Genomic DNA, 21603 nt, shown 5'->3' with positions numbered 1-21603 from the left:
GTGTGTTCGGTATGTCTGTCTCTGTGTGTGTGTGTGTGTTCGGTATGTCTGTCTCTGTGTGTGTGTGTGTGTTCGGTATGTCTGTCTCTGTGTGTGTGTGTGTGTTCGGTATGTCTGTCTCTGTGTGTGTGTGTGTGTGTGTGTGTTTATCTGTGTGCGTGCCTGTGTATAAATTCTCATGTAACACACTGACTTGCTATCAGGGAGCAGGATGTTCTGTCTCCTACTGTGTCTCTAAACAATAATTAAAAAAAAAAAAAATGAATACACGTGTATCTTTTATTTAAATAAAGTTTCTCTTCATTTTTTTTGTCTCAAAAATAAAAATAAAAAAAGTCCATCAATTAAATGAGCATTTTGATCTTCTTGTACACCATGCAAGCAGCACAACAAGACCATCACATGTCAATACCTGAAGCCAACTTAAGTTTCTCTAGAAAAGAAAAAGTGACACGCTTAGTAATTAATTAATGAGGTTAATTTAGCTTTGGAGGTTAAGTTGATCGACAGGCACGTTTTTAACAATGATTTCTTTCGCTCACCGCTCTCTTTCTGAAACAATCACTTTAGTAGCTTTTCATGGATTTGTAGTTTTTTAAAAAAAAAGAAAAACCACAACTCCCACAATGCAACGGGAGATGCCAACCTACAACACGTCCGATGTGTCTAATGTATTGAGCTATTTACAATCTCCAGCAGGCTTTAATGAGTTTAAACGAAATGTGATATTATCAATATCTTATGCTAAATAATATTAATACCAAGTTTCATGAAAATTTAAAGCCCTTCTGCAGATATATACACAAACGAAGCGTGTGACACACAGACAGTGGGACGTACAGACAAACAGACACCCTTAGAATCAAATACTGTCAAAAAACGTGTGGGAAATAATTTAAATTATTTGAATATCAAGTTTCTTCGCAATTGGATAAGCGGTTATGCACGTATATACTACACATGGAAAGGGTGACTTATATTACACCTGTTCTTATCATTAATAGGATAAATATGAAGAACCTGCACTTCAAAAGACACCCTTCACTGGGAACAGACCTCCATTTGATACTGGGAGACACTGGGAGACACAGCCTCAGTCTGTCTGTCTAGCTATTAATTTATGTGAAACTATCACGTACGTACGTGAAACTATCTCGTACGTACGTGAAACTATCACGTACGTACGAGATAATCTGTGTGTTTTTTTTTGTGTTTTTTTTTTCATCTTTTCGGTTCAGGGCTTCCGTAATAACATTTTTTAATTAACTGAACTATTTTACTGAGGCGTTTTCGTTAATTGTTCTGTTAAAAAATAAATATGTGCCGTTTAATTAATTTTTTTTCGCTCGCTCGAGAGGCGGGACCCACGAGCGCCGAGGCAACGCCAGCCGCGTTCTCCCGCCTTTTTTCTCAAACTGTCACTTTGTCGCTTTTGAGCGACTTGTAGTTTTTTTTTAAAAAAAAGGACTTCATTTCCCACAACGCTGCGAGTTGTAGTTCAGTGGAGCGGATACAGAGAAGGACAAGAAAAAACTACACTTCCCACAATGCCAATCTACGACGTGTCGAATCTGAAGAATATATTTACTTAACCGTTTACAATCCCCATCGGGTTTTAATAAATTAAAAAGACAGAAAAGAAAAGAAAAGAAAAGAAGAAAAGAAAAAAACAGATACCAAAAAAATCCAGCGTATTTTATTATTTATTATTTTCTATGTATTTTATTTAACTATAAAATAATATTGGCGAAATTCTCGTTCTGAATTTACCGGACGTCAGTGTTCATCATGGCAGCTCCCCATTCAGAAACATTGCACTTGTATCCTTATTTTTAAACGATCAGGAAAGAAAAATAATAATATTTGCAATCTGTTATTGTGAAAAAAAAAGCGCACGAGAAATCGAACATAATTCATATACAGTTTAATATGAGAATTGGTATGTTTATCAAGGGAAAATTGTGTTTGAAAACAAACAGATCGGTACAATATTAACTAAATGACATCTCAGAAAACATGCAGAATATATTTAAATATGCGGGCGTGGGTACCGTGTCGCCAGAAATCTATAAACAGTGTCTGTTTTCAAACACGCTTTCCCTTGAGGTGTGCTTCGTGTTTCATATTCGCTGTTCAGTACAAATTAACGTTACTTGCTTCTTAACTGGACTTGTAGTGAACTGACGGTTCCGTTTCCGTCGAACCGCCTGGCCCAGATCGCTCACGGGTCCCTGTCGCCGGATGCAGAACCGAGGAAAGGGGGGATCAGCAAAGAGCTCCGGGTAACCGACAACAACCTCAACGTGTGAGCTTCAATTATTATCATTATTAAGACAAAATGCATGGTTGCTGTGTCAGTCTTTACTGTGTTTTTCGATACCCCAGGACTGGGTGCAGCAGCAGCAGCAGCAGGGCTAGTGTGAGTTTGTAACCCTGCTCAAACTCCTGGCTCCTGATCATTTCAATATTAATAATAATAATACTAGACTTCATTGAGGGGAGCTCTGAACCCCAGGACTGGGTGCAGCAGCAGCAGCAGCAGGGCTAGTGTGAGTTTCTAACCCTGCTCAAACTCCTGGCTCCTGATCATTTCAATATTAATAATAATAATAATACTAGACTTCATTGAGGGGAGCTCTGAACCCCAGGACTGGGTGCAGCAGCAGCAGCAGCAGGGCTAGTGTGAGTTTGTAACCCTGCTCAAACTCCTGGCTCTTGACCATTTCAATATTAATAATAATAATACTAGACTTCATTGAGGGGAGCTCTGAACCCCAGGACTGGGTGCAGCAGCAGCAGCAGCAGGGCTAGTGTGAGTTTCTAACCCTGCTCAAACTCCTGGCTCCTGATCATTTCAATATTAATAATAATAATACTAGACTTCATTGAGGGGAGCTCTGAACCCCAGGACTGGGTGCAGCAGCAGCAGCAGCAGGGCTAGTGTGAGTTTGTAACCCTGCTCAAACTCCTGGCTCCTGATCATTTCAATATTAATAATAATAATAATAGACTTCATTGAGGGGAGCTCTGAACCCCAGGACTGGGTGCAGCAGCAGCAGCAGGGCTAGTGTGAGTTTGTAACCCTGCTCAAACTCCTGGCTCCTGATCATTTCAATATTAATAATAATAATACTAGACTTCATTGAGGGGAGCTCTGAACCCCAGGACTGGGTGCAGCAGCAGCAGCAGCAGGGCTAGTGTGAGTTTGTAACCCTGCTCAAACTCCTGGCTCCTGATCATTTCAATATTAATAATAATAATACTAGACTTCATTGAGGGGAGCTCTGAACCCCAGGACTGGGTGCAGCAGCAGCAGCAGCAGGGCTAGTGTGAGTTTCTAACCCTGCTCAAACTCCTGGCTCCTGATCATTTCAATATTAATAATAATAATAATACTAGACTTCATTGAGGGGAGCTCTGAACCCCAGGACTGGGTGCAGCAGCAGCAGCAGCAGGGCTAGTGTGAGTTTCTAACCCTGCTCAAACTCCTGGCTCCTGATCATTTCAATATTAATAATAATAATAATACTAGACTTCATTGAGGGGAGCTCTGAACCCCAGGACTGGGTGCAGCAGCAGCAGCAGCAGGGCTAGTGTGAGTTTGTAACCCTGCTCAAACTCCTGGCTCTTGACCATTTCAATATTAATAATAATAATACTAGACTTCATTGAGGGGAGCTCTGAACCCCAGGACTGGGTGCAGCAGCAGCAGCAGCAGGGCTAGTGTGAGTTTCTAACCCTGCTCAAACTCCTGGCTCCTGATCATTTCAATATTAATAATAATAATACTAGACTTCATTGAGGGGAGCTCTGAACCCCAGGACTGGGTGCAGCAGCAGCAGCAGCAGGGCTAGTGTGAGTTTGTAACCCTGCTCAAACTCCTGGCTCCTGATCATTTCAATATTAATAATAATAATAATAGACTTCATTGAGGGGAGCTCTGAACCCCAGGACTGGGTGCAGCAGCAGCAGCAGGGCTAGTGTGAGTTTGTAACCCTGCTCAAACTCCTGGCTCCTGATCATTTCAATATTAATAATAATAATACTAGACTTCATTGAGGGGAGCTCTGAACCCCAGGACTGGGTGCAGCAGCAGCAGCAGCAGGGCTAGTGTGAGTTTGTAACCCTGCTCAAACTCCTGGCTCCTGATCATTTCAATATTAATAATAATAATACTAGACTTCATTGAGGGGAGCTCTGAACCCCAGGACTGGGTGCAGCAGCAGCAGCAGCAGGGCTAGTGTGAGTTTCTAACCCTGCTCAAACTCCTGGCTCCTGATCATTTCAATATTAATAATAATAATAATACTAGACTTCATTGAGGGGAGCTCTGAACCCCAGGACTGGGTGCAGCAGCAGCAGCAGCAGGGCTAGTGTGAGTTTGTAACCCTGCTCAAACTCCTGGCTCTTGACCATTTCAATATTAATAATAATAATACTAGACTTCATTGAGGGGAGCTCTGAACCCCAGGACTGGGTGCAGCAGCAGCAGCAGCAGGGCTAGTGTGAGTTTCTAACCCTGCTCAAACTCCTGGCTCCTGATCATTTCAATATTAATAATAATAATACTAGACTTCATTGAGGGGAGCTCTGAACCCCAGGACTGGGTGCAGCAGCAGCAGCAGCAGGGCTAGTGTGAGTTTGTAACCCTGCTCAAACTCCTGGCTCCTGATCATTTCAATATTAATAATAATAATAATAGACTTCATTGAGGGGAGCTCTGAACCCCAGGACTGGGTGCAGCAGCAGCAGCAGGGCTAGTGTGAGTTTGTAACCCTGCTCAAACTCCTGGCTCCTGATCATTTCAATATTAATAATAATAATACTAGACTTCATTGAGGGGAGCTCTGAACCCCAGGACTGGGTGCAGCAGCAGCAGCAGGGCTAGTGTGAGTTTGTAACCCTGCTCAAACTCCTGGCTCCTGATCATTTCAATATTAATAATAATAATAATACTAGACTTCATTGAGGGGAGCTCTGAACCCCAGGACTGGGTGCAGCAGCAGCAGCAGCAGGGCTAGTGTGAGTTTGTAACCCTGCTCAAACTCCTGGCTCTTGACCATTTCAATATTAATAATAATAATACTAGACTTCATTGAGGGGAGCTCTGAACCCCAGGACTGGGTGCAGCAGCAGCAGCAGCAGGGCTAGTGTGAGTTTGTAACCCTGCTCAAACTCCTGGCTCCTGATCATTTCAATATTAATAATAATAATACTAGACTTCATTGAGGGGAGCTCTGAACCCCAGGACTGGGTGCAGCAGCAGCAGCAGCAGGGCTAGTGTGAGTTTGTAACCCTGCTCAAACTCCTGGCTCCTGATCATTTCAATATTAATAATAATAATACTAGACTTCATTGAGGGGAGCTCTGAACCCCAGGACTGGGTGCAGCAGCAGCAGGGCTAGTGTGAGTTTGTAACCCTGCTCAAACCCCTGGCCCCTGATCATTTCAATATAGATTTTACTGAGTTGTGACTGGTTCTACCTGTCTGTGCTTGTGGTTCTGTTCAGGTTCTGGTGCGCTGAAGAGGCCCGGATCCTGCGTGTGTCGGTTGGCTCCTTCCTGGATCACCTGGCGCTGGTTCTGGAAACCATGCAGGCGTTCGGACCTTCTGAGACCCAATAGAACTGAACCGCACCACAGCGGGGAACACACTGTGACCTTAACACATAGGGCTGGGAATCAGACTCCCGCTGCACAGCAGTGTGAACCATTCCTGGTTTTACTAGGAGTTTAATAATCAGACACACCTGAGCTTGTTACCTAGACACACTGGGGGCTGATCAAGCTGGTAGTAAAACCTGGACTGGATCACACTGCTGTGCAATGGGAGTCTGATTCCCATCCCTGGGTCAGGCTTGTTAAATGATCTTGAAGAGATATTTCAAGCTAAGGCTGTACCAGCGATGTATTGTGTATTTAGGGTTGACTCTCTGTGTGGGTTCTGTGTTTGGTTGTTTGAAAATAAATGTTACTGAAATCAGGTGAAGAAATCAGTCTTGTTAATTACAGGGATTTAAGACATCTTGGATAATTTACTAACACGCACACGCACACATGCACATATATGTAAAGGATACACTCCAGGCCTGTATCTTGTTAATGACATCCCATAATTCATATTATTGTAATAGTACATCAATTAAAAACTAACCCCCCCCAGTTAACCCTTCATGCTTCAACTAAATCACAGCAACTGGTCACCAGTAAGAGAACTGGGAATCTGAGACGCCAGTACTGGTTTCTGATTGGAAACTAAACTGGTTTATAAAATAGCAATAGCATTTTTAATACAATCGTGCCACCGTGTGGACAAACCGCGGCACTACAGCTGAAATATTTTTCACCCTGTGCAAAGAATATGAAGTTTTTATTATTACAAACTTCAACAGGGTGACTCAATCTAATACACGTTGTATATGTTATTTATGTGCATTGATATATTTTACTGTATGGATTTGGTTTGTCTATATTAGATCACAAATACCCGTATTTAATATTGTTAGAAACTTGTTCATAATTGTTTATGCTGTGGTCAGTCGCAGTATTGCTTCGATCAAAACATTTAAAAAAAAAATCTGATCTGAACTGATGGATTTTTAAAAAAAGCTGCAATGCATAAAAGTGACCAGTAGGGGGCGCAAATCTGTTCTTCAGTCACCTACGCCCTTTTCAAATTCAGACAAGACGCCGGGCAATGTGGCTGAACACTGCGGGTTTAAAATGAATAAAATAAATATATAAATAGTAATAATAATAATAATAATAATAATAATAATAATAATAATAATAATAATAATAATAGTAACAAGCCAGCTACTATATCTGATAACAAAGTAACAATAAAAGGCGATTTAAAATGAATAATCGCACAGAAGTCATAATAATTTCAATAAATTAATAAGAGATTACCCTTTTGGATACAGAAGGAAACACGACTGTAGAAAAGATCAAGCGAACGGCTTCTTGGGACTCACACGGATCGACACGGTAAGCCTGCTGTCTCTCGCCTCGATACAATCAGATTGTATTTGGTTATATATATATATATATATATATATATATGTATGTATTTAGTTGTGTTTAATTCGCGACTGATTAAACTGCCTGTACAGTATCGTGATTAAAAAAAAAAAAAAAAATACGCAGGTCGGCTGGATTGTGTTTTTGGCAGGGAGTGAGGTAACGTGACTGTACCGCAATTGGATGAATGCAGATGTGCGGGTCTGTGTTCACATGGCGCAGGTGAATCGCTGTAACGCCGCTTATATCTGTCTGTCTGTCTGTCTGTCTGTCTAACCCCGTCTACACCGGAGACCGTGTTGCTGTGTCACCCTTTCGTTTCTCTTGGTTATACTGTAGTATGTACTGCATTTATTAAAGTTTAGCCTCGTTTGCTATGTTTTTTTAATATGCCTTACCACACCTCTCTGTGCTTCACAATGCTTCCCTATGCTTTACCAGACCTCTCTGTGCTTTACAATGCTTCCCTATGCTTTACCAGACCTCTCTGTGCTTTACAATGCTTCCCTATGCTTTACCAGACCTCTCTGTGCTTTACAATGCTTCCCTATGCTTTACCAGACCTCTCCGTGCTTTACAATGCTTCCCTATGCTTTACCAGACCTCTCTGTGCTTTACAATGCTTGCCTATGCTTTACCAGACCTCTCTGTGCTTTACAATGCTTCCCTATGCTTTACCAGACCTCTCTGTGCTTTACAATGCTTGCCTATGCTTTACCAGACCTCTCTGTGCTTTACAATGCTTCCCTATGCTTTACCAGACCTCTCTGTGCTTTACAATGCTTCCCTATGCTTTACCAGACCTCTCTGTGCTTTACAATGCTTCCCTATGCTTTACCAGACCTCTCTGTGCTTTACAATGCTTCCCTATGCTTTACCAGACCCCTCTGTGCTTTACAATGCTTCCCTATGCTTTACCACACCTCTCTGTGCTTTACAATGCTTCCCTGTGCTTTACCAGACCTCTCTGTGCTTTACAATGCTTCCCTGTGCTTTACCAGACCTCTCTGTGCTTTACAATGCTTCCCTATGCTTTACCAGACCTCTCTGTCCTTTACAATGCTTCCCTATGCTTTACCAGACCTCTCTGTGCTTTACAATGCTTCCCTATGCTTTACCAGACCTCTCTGTGCTTTACAATGCTTCCCTATGCTTTACCAGACCTCTCTGTGCTTTACAATGCTTCCCTATGCTTTACCAGACCTCTCTGTGCTTTACAATGCTTCCCTATGCTTTACCAGACCTCTCTGTGCTTTACAATGCTTCCCTATGCTTTACCACACCTCTCTGTGCTTTACAATGCTTCCCTATGCTTTACCACACCTCTCTGTGCTTTACAATGCTTGCCTATGCTTTACCAGACCTCTCTGTGCTTTACAATGCTTCCCTATGCTTTACCAGACCTCTCTGTGCTTTACAATGCTTCCCTATGCTTTACCAGACCTCTCTGTGCTTTACAATGCTTCCCTATGCTTGACCAGACCTCTCTGTACTTTACAATGCTTCCCTATGCTTTACCAGACCTCTCTGTGCTTTACAATGCTTCCCTATGCTTTACCAGACCTCTCTGTGCTTTACAATGCTTCCCTATGCTTTACCAGACCTCTCTGTGCTTTACAATGCTTCCCTATGCTTTACCAGACCTCTCTGTGCTTTACAATGCTTCCCTATGCTTTACCAGACCTCTCTGTGCTTTACAATGCTTCCCTATGCTTTACAATGCTTCCCTATGCTTTACCAGACCTCTCTGTGCTTTACAATGCTTCCCTATGCTTTACCAGACCTCTCTGTGCTTTACAATGCTTCCCTATGCTTTACCAGACCTCTCTGTGCTTTACAATGCTTCCCTATGCTTTACCAGACCTCTCTGTGCTTTACAATGCTTCCCTATGCTTTACCAGACCTCTCTGTGTTTTACAATGCTTCCCTATGCTTTACCAGACCTCTCTGTGCTTTACAATGCTTCCCTATGCTTTACCAGACCTCTCTGTGCTTTACAATGCTTCCCTATGCTTTACCACACCTCCCTATGCTTTACCACATCTCTCTGTGCTTTTCAATGCTTCCCTATGCTTTACCAGACCTCTCTGTGCTTTACGCTTCCTGTGCTTTACCAGACCTCTCTGTGCTTTACAATGCTTCCCTATGCTTTACCAGGCCTCTCTGTGCTTTACCATGCTTCCCTATGCTTTACCAGGCCTCTCTGTGCTTTACAATGCTTCCCTATGCTTTACCAGACCTCTCTGTGCTTTACAATGCTTCCCTATGCTTTACCAGACATCTCTGTGCTTTTTTACACTGTGCTTTTACTGTGGGAGTCTTTTGTAAGGATAGTTAAAGATTGAACAAATTCAGTGCAAACTGAGGACCGCAGCTCGTCTCTCTCCTCAGTCCGGTCCGCTATGGGTCCGGCGCTTCAGTACTTCATGCCGCGGCCCGGTCCGGACCCGAGGGGCGTGGCTCTGGAGCCGTTCGTGCACCAGGTGGGCGGGCACAGCTGCATCCTGCGCTTCGACTCGGGGACCGTGTGCAAAGTGCTGATCCGCCGTGAACACGACGTGTACCACAGCCTGCCGGCCGACCTGAGACCGTTCACGGCGCAGTACCGAGGTGAGGCACCAGGGGGAGCTGTGCTGCAGTACCAGCGGGAGCCTAACCCCAGCCATCAATGCAACGAGACACTGAGACACACACTGAGACACACTGAGACAGACATACACACACTGAGACACTGAGACACACACTGAGACAGGCATACAGACACTGAGACACTGAGACACACACTGAGACAGGCATACAGACACTGAGACACTGAGACACACTGAGACAGGCATACACACACTGAGACACACACTGAGACACAGATATACACTGTGAGACACACTGAGACACAGACACACACATACTGGGGCAAAAACACACACACACTGAGACTAATTCAAAGTGTTTTCTGCACCCTCCCCCCTACAGGTGTGGTCTTGGTCAGAGTGGAACAGTCCAAGACAGGTTCGATCCTATTGATCGCCCACCCGGCCGGAATGAACCATGTCTCTGTGGCGGGGGTGTGCTGCCCCAAGAGGAACAGAGGCACTTCCTGGGGGAGAGAGGGGGAGAGGGTCGGAGATAGTGCAGGGAGCCCCAAAACGTGAGTATCTGTGCCACCCCCACGCCGCATACAGTCTTAACGTCTGGGAATACACTGTGTGCGTGCCTCACTGTATCTCAATATATCTCAGTGTATCTCTGTATCTCAGTGTGTATCTCAGTGTATCTCAGAGTGTCTCAGTGTGTATCTCAGTGTCTCAGTATATCCTCTACTCTTCCCTCTTGACTCTGCAGTCGTGACGAGACTCTGGAAGCCCTGAAGCAGCCTTACATGCTGCGGCTGCCTCTCTCGGGCTGCCCACCTCGAACCCAGGACCTGCTGGCACAGCTCAACCCCTGGGCAAGGAGGCTGTACCAGTACAGGGTGGAGCGACTGAGAGAGGAGGGGGAGAGAGGTGAGAGAGGGAGAGGGGGGGTATCACTCAATGCACAGAAGCTGTGTCTCTGTCAGTTTCTCTGTGTCTCGCTCACTCTCCCCATCTCTCTAGAGTTTCTCCTCCTGGAGGACCTGACTCAGGGGTTCAGGCTCCCCTGTGTTCTGGATGTGAAGCTGGGGTGCCGGCAGCACGGCGAGGGGGCGAGTCTGGAGAAGCAGAGGAGCCAGAGCAAGAAGTGTGAGCAGAGCACCTCTGCAGAGCTGGGGATGAGAGTGTGCGGCATGCAGGTGAGAGGGGCTGAGAGACACCCTGAGAGAGACACACACAGACAGAGACACACTGAGAGATACACACACACACTGAAAGAGACACACACTGAGAGATACACACACACTGAGAGATACACACACACACTGAGAGATACACACACTGAGAGACAGACACACACTGAGAGAGACACACACTGAGAGACAGACACACACTGAGAGACAGACACACACTGAGAGACAGACACACACTGAGAGATACACCCACACTGAGAGATACACACACACACTGAGAGATACACACACTGAGAGACAGACACACACTGAGAGATACACCCACACTGAGAGATACACACACTGAGAGACAGACACACACTGAGAGATACACCCACACTGAGAGACAGACACACACTGAGAGATACACACACTGAGACAGACACACACTGAGAGATACACACACTGAGAGACAGACACACACTGAGAGAGACACACACACTGAGAGATACACACACACACACTGAGAGATACACCCACACTGAGAGATACACACACACACTGAGAGAGACAGACACACCCTGAGAGAGACACACACACTGAGAGATACACACACACACACTGAGAGATACACCCACACTGAGAGATACACACACACACTGAGAGATACACACACTGAGAGACAGACACACACTGAGAGATACACCCACACTGAGAGACAGACACACACTGAGAGACAGACACACACTGAGAGACACACTGAGAGAGACAGACACACACTGAGAGAGACAGACACACCCTGAGAGAGACACACACACTGAGAGATACACACACACACACTGAGAGATACACCCACGCTGAGAGATACACACACACACTGAGAGATACACACACTGAGAGACAGACACACACTGAGAGATACACCCACACTGAGAGACACACACACTGAGAGACAGACACACACTGAGAGACACACTGAGAGAGACAGACACACACTGAGAGATACACCCACACTGAGAGAGACACACACTGAGACAGACACACACTGAGAGATACACACACTGAGAGACAGACACACTGAGAGATACACACACAGACAGAGACACACTGAGAGACACACACACTGAGATATACACTGAGAGACAGACACACACAGATACACACACTGAGAGATACACACACTGAGACACACACACTGAGCTACACAGAGAGACACACACACTGAGATACACACTGAGAGACAGACACACACACAGATACACACACTGAGAGACAGACACAAACTGAGAGACACACACTGAGCTACACAGAGAGAGACACACACACACTGAGAGATACACACACAGAGATACACACACTGAGAGACAGACACACAGAGAGACACACTACGATAGAGAGTATCAAACACTGGGACAGAGAGAAGCCCTGTGATACTATGATGAGACACACACACACACTGAGATACTATGATGAGACACACACACTGACTCCCCTCTCCCTCTCTCTCCTCTCAGGTGTTTCAGCTGGATTCTGATCAGATGATTTTCCTCAATAAGTATCTGGGGCGCAGCCTGTCTGCGGAGGGCTGTCGGGGGGTCCTGGGGCAGTTCTTCCACAGCGGGGCGCAGCTGAGGCGTGGGGTCATTGCGGGGGTCCTGACGAGGCTGGGGGAGCTGAGGGAGATTGTGGAGAGGCAGGAGGGGTATCGCTTCTACTCCAGCTCCCTGCTTATCCTCTACGAAGGGGCAGAGGTAAGGCCCAGGCAGTCAAAACTGCGTCTTATAGATTTCGCTCACACCTCCTCTCCTCTCCTCTCTCTCTCCCTCCAGCCCTGCTCGGTGGACAGAGTCAGGTTCGATGTGCATCTCATAGATTTCACTCACACCTCCTCTCCTTTCTGTCTCTCAAGCCCTGCTCGGTGGACAGTCAGGTTCGATGTGCGTCTCATAGATTTCGCTCACACCTCCTCTCCTCTCCTCTCTCTCTCTCTCTCTCTCCAGCCCTGCTCAGTGGACAGTCATGTTCGATGTGCATCTCATAGATTTCGCTCACACCTCCTCTCCTCTCCTCTCTCTCTCTCCAGCCCTGCTCGGTGGACAGTGTCAGGTTCGATGTGCGTCTCATAGACTTCGCTCACACCTCCTCTCCTCTCTTCTCGTCTCACGATGGCGTGACTCACGGAGGTTCGGATGCAGGGTTACTGCTCGGGCTGCGGAGCCTGCAGGGCATGCTGGGAGAGATCCTGAGGCAGGACCAGGAGGGAAGAGAAGGGCTGCAGAGACCCACGCCGTTATAGCGACCGTACCCCCCCCCCCCACCCACTCCTCCACCAACACCCTTTACTTTCCACACCCACACCCCGTGTCTCAAATGTAATCTAAAATGACTGTTTCAGAAGCCAGTATCAATGCTTCAACACTGGATCTGTGTTTCTAAATACCACATCTCTCTCTCTCTCTGTCTTAGTCACACAAATGACTTTAGTCTTAAAGCTGCAATACACAAACCCACCAACATGCCCGCTATTAAACTGATAACTCAAGACTCCCGCTGGCTTGTGTGTGGTTCATTTAAAAACTAGACAGTACTGCCACCTTCTCGCACTGCAGATCGGAATCAGGGACAGACGTTAAAGCTACAGCAGGGTCAAGTCTCCCCTCTGATCGCGGTGAGAGTGTGTTTCATTCTCTCGTCTTTGTGTGACAGACCCTCCCTCTCCCTCAGTTTTATATCAGCTAATCTGTGGTGTGTCTGTGTCTCATGTTTCTAAGTGTTGGGTGTCTCCTCTCTGATCGTGTTGAGATTCTCTCTTGCGCGGTTTGCTGTGTCTGTCATACAAAGAGTGCAAGAGAATGAATCTCAAGACGATCAGAGGGAAGACACCCGACACTTCGAAACATATAACTCACTCTAAATAAAAACCAAAACGCTGATATTAAGGTATTTAAATCTGGTTTTTTTATATTATCACTCTCAGTGGTAATAGGTCATATTATCAACGTTACTTTCACCTTTGAGGTCTTGAAAGCTTTGGATTAATTGTTCAGTTTGTCCAATTCTCTTTGTCTAATGTTAGCACTCCTCTGTGCGTTTTAATGCTGGGGATGCCATCAACACACAGATGATGTACAGGAATTGTTGATATTTTTCAATATATAATAAAATCACAACACACACGGTTTATTTAAAGAAACTAATATTTTGTTTTTATTCAGAACATGGTTTTTGGTGGTTGCAAGCAATGGGAGGCTTCTGATTGGCTCAGCTCAGCCAGCACCCCGCCCCCTGGTGCATTTCAGCCCCGCCCACCCCTGGCATCAGGGTTTTCAGGGAGGAGCGTCATTAGCTGGGGTGAGAGCACTTGACAGGCGGATTAGCCAATCAGAAGCCTCGGTTTCACAACGACAGATTCCTTGTGGTTTTGGGACAAGCTGCTCAATTCTTGTTCCAAAAACCAGCAAAGGTCTAAAAGTTTATGAAACCACTTTTTTTTTTTTTACAAATTAGATTTCATTTTTAAAAGCACATCCCTTTTTTTACGCCAAAAAAACATGTAAAAAGGAAAATAAAGCTCATATTTATGAAAATGTACAATCTCTTATCTTCACCTTTTATTAATTAAATTGATAATTCAGCAGCACAACAATAACAGCAAAAAAAAAACAGATTTGTACTGTAGATAACAGGGATGGAAAGTATTATTACAAAGTACCAAAATGAATCGCTCCCGTTTAGCAGTGCCATGATGGACAGGTGACGAAACGAACACTTCAAAATCAAAACACGTTCCTCTGAAGAGCACATTTACACAACAGAATTTGACACTGGTTAAAAAATAAACCCTGAAAAAAAATTGCGACCCTTAATTCAAAAGCTTGTATTACCCAATTATTATTATTATTATTATTATTAAATTGAGACGATCTGTTAGACAGAGCGGTCACAAAGAAAATATTTTTAAAAAAAACACGCACACACCACCAACTAGTCAAGAAAAATGAATCTTGCATAAGTTTTTTTTGTGCTGTTGATGCAGGAACTACATTCAATTGATTTGTTTAGTTTCATATTAAATAAAGGGCAACACAGAGACAGGTGGTGAAGTGTAAGAGAAAGGAACTGGGAAACTTAGGTACATACTGGTTTCTGAAGATACAGACAACAGCCAATTGACTGAATTCCTTTAAAATTGACCAGTATGACCATTATAAACCAGCATAAACCGTTATACACCAGTGCTTTGATTCTATCCGGGAATATCAACCGAAAACCAGGGCTGGAAAAAAAATAAACAAATAATTCTGATTGATTTTTGTCCAGCTTTAAAAGAAAAAGTACAAAAAAACTTCTATTCAAACTAATTGTGACTGGAGCTGTTCGGATAAATCGAATTATAATTGCAACATTTTTTACATGACTTTCCCAATCAAAAAACGCCTTCAATGTCTATTCTCCATCTCTGCAGTCAATTTGAACAAACGTCACGCCTAACTGGCGCCATCTTGGCTCCTCAGTTTCCACACTTTTCTACTCTATGGCCGGCTACCGGGGATCCAAAATGGCGCCCGTATCCTGAAGCTTAAAGGCATCAAGTCAAGTCAACTTCAGGTTTAAGACACAGAATAGAGTCGACAAGACAGTTTGAAACGCCCCGTGAACAGTACAGGGTTAGGGGTACATGTTAAGACACTGACAATATATTTTACACACACAGAGCTCTATCTCAACCTCCTACTTCTTTCACTAAATTCAATCTAATAAAATTCAAGTTAACTCGTTCTCAAAAGACTTTGATTCACATTCTGAAAGACTTTGCAGTGCAGGCAATGTGAAGGGAGACACAGCCCAGAGAGAGGAGTCCGTTCAGCCCCTCGGAGCTCGGCCGGCTCCCAGCAGCTGATGAGGTTTCTTTGAATGCGTTTCTAATGCAGCACTGTGGATTAGGTTTTGACAGTTGCAGATTCGCTTTAAATCCTGCGTTTCGCAGCTGAAAGAGTCGCTCCCCCCCCCCCCCCCCATCTCCCCTCATCTTCCCTCCCACCGAGAAAGAGGAAGAATTTTTGGTCTGTTGCTCTCAACCCTGAAGGCTGAACAGGGTGGAAAAATGAGGGGCGGAAAAACTGATCAAGACATTATACACATCATCAAAAAAGAAAGAACGAAAGAAAGATGATAGAAGAGGCAGCTGACAAAACAGCACAGGCTATTAAACTGGAGTCTGGGTTGTGTATCAGCCTGTGTGTGTGTCTGTCTCTCTCTCTCTCTCTGTGTCTCAGGGCTCTGTGTGTGCATGTGTGTGTCTCAGGGCTGGGGGTGTGTGCGTGTATGTGTGTCTCTCCCTCTCCCCGTGTCTCAGGGCTCTGAGTGTCTCTGTATGCGTGTGTCTCAGTGCTGTGGGTGTGTGTGTGTGTGTGTGTCTATGCCAGTGCCTCAGGGCTGGGGGTGGTGGTGGGGGTGCCCTCCTGCCCCCCTGCCCCCGCCCCCCGGGGGGTCACCTCGATGATTCGGGGCTTGTCGATGATGCGGGCGCTGCGGTTCCCCTTCTCCACGATGCCGATGATCCAGGCCTGGTGACCCTCTCCGTACTTGGGGGACTTGATCTCAGCACAGAAGCGAGCCGCCTGCTCCCGGGGCAGGCAGACCAGCAGGCCTCCTGAGAGAGAGGAGAGGAGAGGAGAGGAGAGGAGAGAGAGAGAGACACACACACACACACACACATATTACAACACAATACAGAGTGGAGATATTACAATACAATGAGAGAGACACAGACAGAGAGAGAGAGAGAGAGAGAGAGAGAGAGAGGAGAGGGGAGAGAGACACACACACACACACATTACAACAATACAGAGAGGAGATATTACAATACAATGACAGAGAGACAGAGGGAGAGGAGAGGGGGAGAGAGAGGAGAGAGAAGAGAGGGAGAGACAGAGAGAGAGGAGAGACAGAGAGAAAGACAGACAAAGAGGGGGAGAGACAGAGAGAGAGAGAGAAGGCATAACATTACAATAGTGAGAGTGTTGTGGTATGGCAGTGTGTGCGTGTGGCTGTGTCTCTCTCACCCGATGTCTCGGCCGAGCTCCCCTGCACTAATCCAAACATGCTCCCGCAGGCCTTGCTGATGGCAGCCATCTTGGCGATGATGGGCAGGTTGTGGATGACGAAGGCCACGTCGCAGCGCTGCTGCTGCGCCAGGTTCTGGGCGTGGCCCAGGATTCCGAACCCCGTGATGTCAGTGGCAGCGTGGGCATTGAAGGTGTGCATCAGACCAGCCGCTGAGAGAGAGAGAGAGAGAGAGAGAGAGAGAGAGAGAGAGAGAGAGAGAATGTGAAGGAATATGAAACATTAGTCTATACTGTACATCGACTCAGGGATGAAAATCAGACTCCTGTTGCACAGCAGTGTCACCCAGTCCAGGTTTTACTACCAGCTTGATCAGCCACCAGTGTGTCTAGCTAACAAGCTCAGGTGTGTCTGATTATTAAACTCATAGTGAAACCAGGACTGGATCACACTGCTGTGCAACAGGAATCTTCTTTGCATTCCTGCTTACTGCTGTGTAAGCAGTATGAGTAACACTCCCTCTCCTCTCTCACCTGTCCTGTTAAGCATCGCCATGTTGTACATCGCCTCTTGGTAAGCCAGCTTCACATCTTCCTTCGACACCACCAGTTTGATCTTGTTCCACTTCTCCGGCTGACAGAGAAACAGAGTCAGAAAGACAGTCCAATGAAACCTGCTGAATAATGTTACCTTAACATATTGAATTACACACCGCTTTGGAGTTTTCCCCCATATACTGACAATTTAAAAATGTGACACTTCAAAATCGAACATGAACTACCACTGTACTGCTACTATGGCTTCCGGTAGACTTTTGTAGTTTCTCTTTGATTACATGACGTTAAATCAAAATATCTAAATTATGTTCATAGTTTATTTTTTATTAAATTATGTCTCAATCCTAAAATTGTAGGTGATAGACAAACATGTTGGCCATAGCTGTAGTTTAAATAATAACAATAATAATAATAATAATAATAATAATAATAATAATAATAATAATAATAATAATAATAATAATAATCTCTCACTCAAAACTACTCTGAAGGTTTGCTAAAATGACTTATTTTTCCCCTCTGATCAGTGGGAGAAGGCAGAAGGGAGAGAGTCTGCTTACAATGTCCATCCACTGGTGAGCGTTGACAGCAACCTGAGTCCCAAGAGGCTTTGTGAGGACCAGCACATCACCAGGAACTGCACTGTCCGGCCTGCGAGAGAGGAGAGAGCAGAGAGCAGGGTTAGGGAACCTACACGAGACCGAGTCAAGCAGACCAGCGTTTGGGCTCCAGTGCCTTCATCAGTGTAATTGAAACTAGAAGAGACCGAGTCAAGCAGACCAGCGTTTGGGCACCAGTGCCTTCATCAGTGCGATTGGGGTATGTGCGAGTGTTGACCTGGTTGAGTGACTCACATGATGAACTCGCTGGCCTGGCACACCACAGTGGCGACCCCCCCGATGATGATCCAGGGGTTCAGGACAGTCTGCCCCCCCGTCACCGAGGTGCCCCCCTCCTCCGCGGCGTCCCGGAAGCCACGCATCATCAGCGGCATCACCTTCTCACGCTCCTGGGGGAGAGGGGGTGTCAGTTCAGGTAAGAGAGAAGTGAAGCTTAAAAGAACATAGACCGATTTATAATGAAAATTCAGAACATTTCAGACAGCAAGTCCTTCAGCTGGATGCAGTGTCCATGTGTATCTGTCTCAGTGTCCGTGTGCCAGTGTCACTGTCTATGTGCATCTGTGTGTCAGTGTGTATCTGTGTCAGTTAGTCTCAGTGTGTGTCAGTGTGCATCTGTTTCAGTGTGTCTCGGAGTGTATCTGTCTCAGAGTGTGTCAGTGTGCATCTGTCTGTGTGTATCTGTCAGTGTGTCTGTGTGTATCTGTCTCAGTGTGTCAGTGTGTACCGGTCTCCGCGTCTCACCTTGTCGCTCATTCTCTGGCTGACACTCAGCAGCATCAGCATGTTGTCGCACTCTGTGATCCCCATGGCGTACAGGTCACTCAGCACGTTGGCACAGGCGATGCGCCCCTATCAAACACACAGGGAAAGAAATAAAGCCTCCGACGCTGGACACACTATTGCAAGTCATTCTGCAGCGTCACTGCATTTACATTAACAGAGAGGAGTCGCTTCTGCTTTGAAATGGAAGACCTACAATTTTAAAAGCCCACTTCGTTGTTTCACAGAAGAAACCCAGTAAATGAAATCAATTTCACTACCAACGCGTTCCTCTGCTGTACTCTGGGCTGGAACGAAGGGCACATTTTGACCTTCGAACCTTCCACGGTAACTAATTTGCATAATTTTACTGGTGACCATAGCGACTAGTTTACATTGCCTCTACTTGCACAATATCAGCCCCCCGGTGATCCGTACTCCCCCCTCACCATCATGTAGGGGTCCTCCACCAGGGGGTAGAAGAAGTCTGTGGTCTGAACCAGAGACAGACCGCCGTGCCGCAAGGGGATCACACAGGAGTCCATCCCGATCCCTGAGAGACAGAGAGAGAGAGAGAGGGGGAGGGAGGGAGAGAGAGAGAGAGGGAGAGAGAGAGATGCAGAGAGAGAGGACAGAGAGAGAGAGAGAGAGATGCAGAGAGAGGATAATCAAAACAGAGACAGAGAGAGGAAGAAGAGAGAGAGGGAGAGAGGGGGAGAGAGAGGGAGGGGAATCAAACACAGAGACAGAGAGAGGAGAGAGAGAGAGGAGAATCAAACACAGAGAGGAAGGAGAGAGGAGATGAGAGAGTGAGAAGAGAGAAAGAAGGGAAGGACAGAGGAGAGAGAGATGCAGAGAGGATAATCAAACAGAGACAGAGAGGAAGAAGAGAGAGAGAGGGAGAGAGAGGGAGGGGAATCAAACACAGAGACAGAGAGAGGAGAGAGAGAGAGAGGGAGAGGAGAATCAAACAGGAGAGAGGAGATGAGAGAGTGAGAAGAGAGAAAGAAGGGAAGGACAGAGGAGAGAGAGAATCCGTGACAGACAGAGAGAGGAGAGGAGAGAGAAGGGAAGGAGAGAGAGGGGCGAGAGAGGAGAATCCAACAGAGACAGAGAGAGGGGAAGGAGAGAGCGAGGAGACAGTGTGAGAACCACAGACAAACACACACACACAGACAGACTAGATACGCTCCAGTCTTCCTCTCATATTCCACTGTAGCCTTGGGGTCTTGCAACCAATAATTAGCTCGACTGGCGCTGAACACACGTGATTACAATCACGTAACTCCCTCCTGCATTGCAACCAGTATGGTCAACTCGTCCAAAACGTTCACATGGTTACATATGAGGCCAAATTGAATGGTCTTTGCATTCAATATCATTGCACATTTTAAACAGGATACTAATGCGGTAACGATGGACGCCTTATCTTAACAATATTACAACACAAGCTCGCACTCAAAGTCTACTTCTCGACGTTCAACACATTTCAACATAGCTTGTTAAACTTTAACCCAGATTTAAAAAAAAACAAAAAAACAAGCATTGCTAAATCTTATTTTCATGCGTTTACAAGAAATGTTTTGTTAAACACCTTTTTAAATTTCAAAAATACTTCGCAGTTTACGTGTTATTTTCTAAGAAGTTAGTCAAACGACAAAAAAAAAACACAACGACAAAAAACACGGTTTAATTTAACTTTAAAACGACTTTTAGTCGTAATTAAAACTGAATGATTACTGAAACTAAAAAGGATATCAAAATACAGGTATCTTTATGTAAACCACGCTTTCTCTGTGTAGCACTACGACGGTTTTCAATTAAGATTTAATTTTGTTAAAATTAACGTCACCCTTATAATATCTTTGTCGTCCAACCGATCTTTCTCAACACAGGTTAACAATTTCAATAGCGGCCTTTTTGTTTATTGTTGGTAAAAAAAACGATTGCTACTAGAGATATCACAGTAATGTATTTTTATTTATGTATTTATTTATTTTTTTGTCTCAAGTCTTACCGAGCTTGTTCGTGGGTTGGTGTTGTTGATGTTGCGAGACACCGAGCTGATAGTGGCCGTCTTCGCCGGGCTGCAGCCCCGCCTCACCTTGCAGCTCGGCGGCCGAGGGATCAGGCTCCAGTACCCGCAGGAGTTTGAGCAGTGTCTCCTGCGGGACCTTGCACCCTCATCCCTTGAGGTCGGAAAAGGACGTGAGCCTGAAGCCGCTGTCTAGTCCGTGTTCTTCGGGCTCGAAAGGACGGTGCCCGCCGGAGCCCGAAAGCGTATCTACCGGCGGCGGCGCCGTCTGAGGTGAGGGAGACGAAGCGGACATTTTCTCTGGTTACTGTACCACTGTAAAATCAATAAATAGCGTAATTTTGTGTGCTTTGTATATTTATTTACTTAATTGTCGTCATTTACCAAAAAAAAAAAGAAAGAAAATACATTCACTGAGCTAACGTTGAGGTATAGTCACAGATAACGAGATACAAACCGACGCCTCGACCGTTTGAAAAGAACTTTGGGAATTCAAATCTGACATGCGCCTGCGACCACGCGCAACAGTTCAGAAGATTCCAAATCACAGTGAGTGGGGGGTGTTGTAAAAAAAAAAAAAAAAAAAAAATTGTTTCGATTATATATTGTGTATTTTTTTTATTTATAACACAAATGTTTTATTCAATTTAGGTGTGGTTATTTTTTTTTATAAGAAGTCGTGTTTTACCGTCTTTTAAGAAACATTGACAAACACACAACACCCCTTCTGTAAAATATAGCTCGCTCGTGTGCGGGTCGGGGCGTGACTATCGAACCACAAAACAGTAGGAGCGTACC

General features: G+C 45.3%; 3 protein-coding genes across 3 annotated transcripts; 2 read left to right on the top strand and 1 right to left on the bottom strand.

Annotated features, from left to right (window-relative positions):
• The first annotated feature begins 1716 nt into the window (after positions 1-1716).
• LOC117404340 (EKC/KEOPS complex subunit LAGE3) lies at positions 1717-5983 on the top strand. Its single transcript, XM_034007188.3, has 3 exons — positions 1717-1820; positions 2177-2305; positions 5511-5983. Exons 1-3 carry the CDS (start codon positions 1789-1791, stop codon positions 5623-5625), a joined length of 276 nt encoding a protein of 91 aa, XP_033863079.3. The 5' UTR covers positions 1717-1788; the 3' UTR covers positions 5626-5983.
• Positions 5984-6657: 674 nt separating this feature from the next.
• LOC117404339 (inositol hexakisphosphate kinase 2-like) lies at positions 6658-14451 on the top strand. Its single transcript, XM_034007186.3, has 7 exons — positions 6658-6990; positions 9415-9633; positions 9994-10168; positions 10363-10523; positions 10617-10792; positions 12280-12516; positions 12849-14451. Exons 2-7 carry the CDS (start codon positions 9426-9428, stop codon positions 13059-13061), a joined length of 1170 nt encoding a protein of 389 aa, XP_033863077.2. The 5' UTR covers positions 6658-6990; positions 9415-9425; the 3' UTR covers positions 13062-14451.
• On the bottom strand, positions 14244-21311 carry LOC117968915 (selenide, water dikinase 2-like). The gene is made up of 8 exons (XM_034916765.2): positions 20788-21311; positions 19220-19323; positions 18753-18860; positions 18243-18397; positions 17949-18039; positions 17365-17464; positions 16831-17043; positions 14244-16418 (listed from the first exon to the last, which is right to left on the bottom strand). The coding sequence occupies exons 2-8, from the start codon at positions 19313-19315 to the stop codon at positions 16183-16185; spliced, it is 999 nt and encodes a 332-aa protein (XP_034772656.2). The 5' UTR covers positions 19316-19323; positions 20788-21311; the 3' UTR covers positions 14244-16182.
• Positions 21312-21603: the final 292 nt, after the last annotated feature.

This window comes from Acipenser ruthenus, chromosome 56 (assembly GCF_902713425.1).
Source record: "Acipenser ruthenus chromosome 56, fAciRut3.2 maternal haplotype, whole genome shotgun sequence".
NCBI classification, from domain to species: Eukaryota; Metazoa; Chordata; class Actinopteri; order Acipenseriformes; family Acipenseridae; genus Acipenser; species Acipenser ruthenus.
Note: the sequence above shows the minus strand (reverse complement) of the source record. Positions and strands in the feature narration are given on the sequence as shown.

Bases quoted from the DNA above. Each gene is read 5' to 3' on its own strand.
- LOC117404339 (XM_034007186.3), top strand. From the start codon at position 9,426: ATGGGTCCGGCGCTTCAGTACTTCATGCCGCGGCCCGGTCCGGACCCG. The intron at 9,634-9,993 runs GTGAGGCACCAG...TCCCCCCTACAG, and splicing joins GTTCACGGCGCAGTACCGAG to GTGTGGTCTTGGTCAGAGTG. The intron at 12,517-12,848 runs GTAAGGCCCAGG...CTCTCTCTCCAG, and splicing joins TCCTCTACGAAGGGGCAGAG to CCCTGCTCGGTGGACAGTGT.
- LOC117968915 (XM_034916765.2), bottom strand. From the start codon at position 19,315: ATGGACTCCTGTGTGATCCCCTTGCGGCACGGCGGTCTGTCTCTGGTT. The intron at 18,040-18,242 runs GTGAGTCACTCA...CCTCTCTCGCAG, and splicing joins CAGGCCAGCGAGTTCATCAT to GCCGGACAGTGCAGTTCCTG. The intron at 16,419-16,830 runs GTGAGAGAGACA...CCTCTCTCTCAG, and splicing joins GAGCTCGGCCGAGACATCGG to GAGGCCTGCTGGTCTGCCTG.
- LOC117404340 (XM_034007188.3), top strand. From the start codon at position 1,789: ATGGCAGCTCCCCATTCAGAAACATTGCACTT. The intron at 1,821-2,176 runs GTATCCTTATTT...CTGGACTTGTAG, and splicing joins CATTCAGAAACATTGCACTT to TGAACTGACGGTTCCGTTTC. The intron at 2,306-5,510 runs GTGAGCTTCAAT...GGTTCTGTTCAG, and splicing joins ACCGACAACAACCTCAACGT to GTTCTGGTGCGCTGAAGAGG.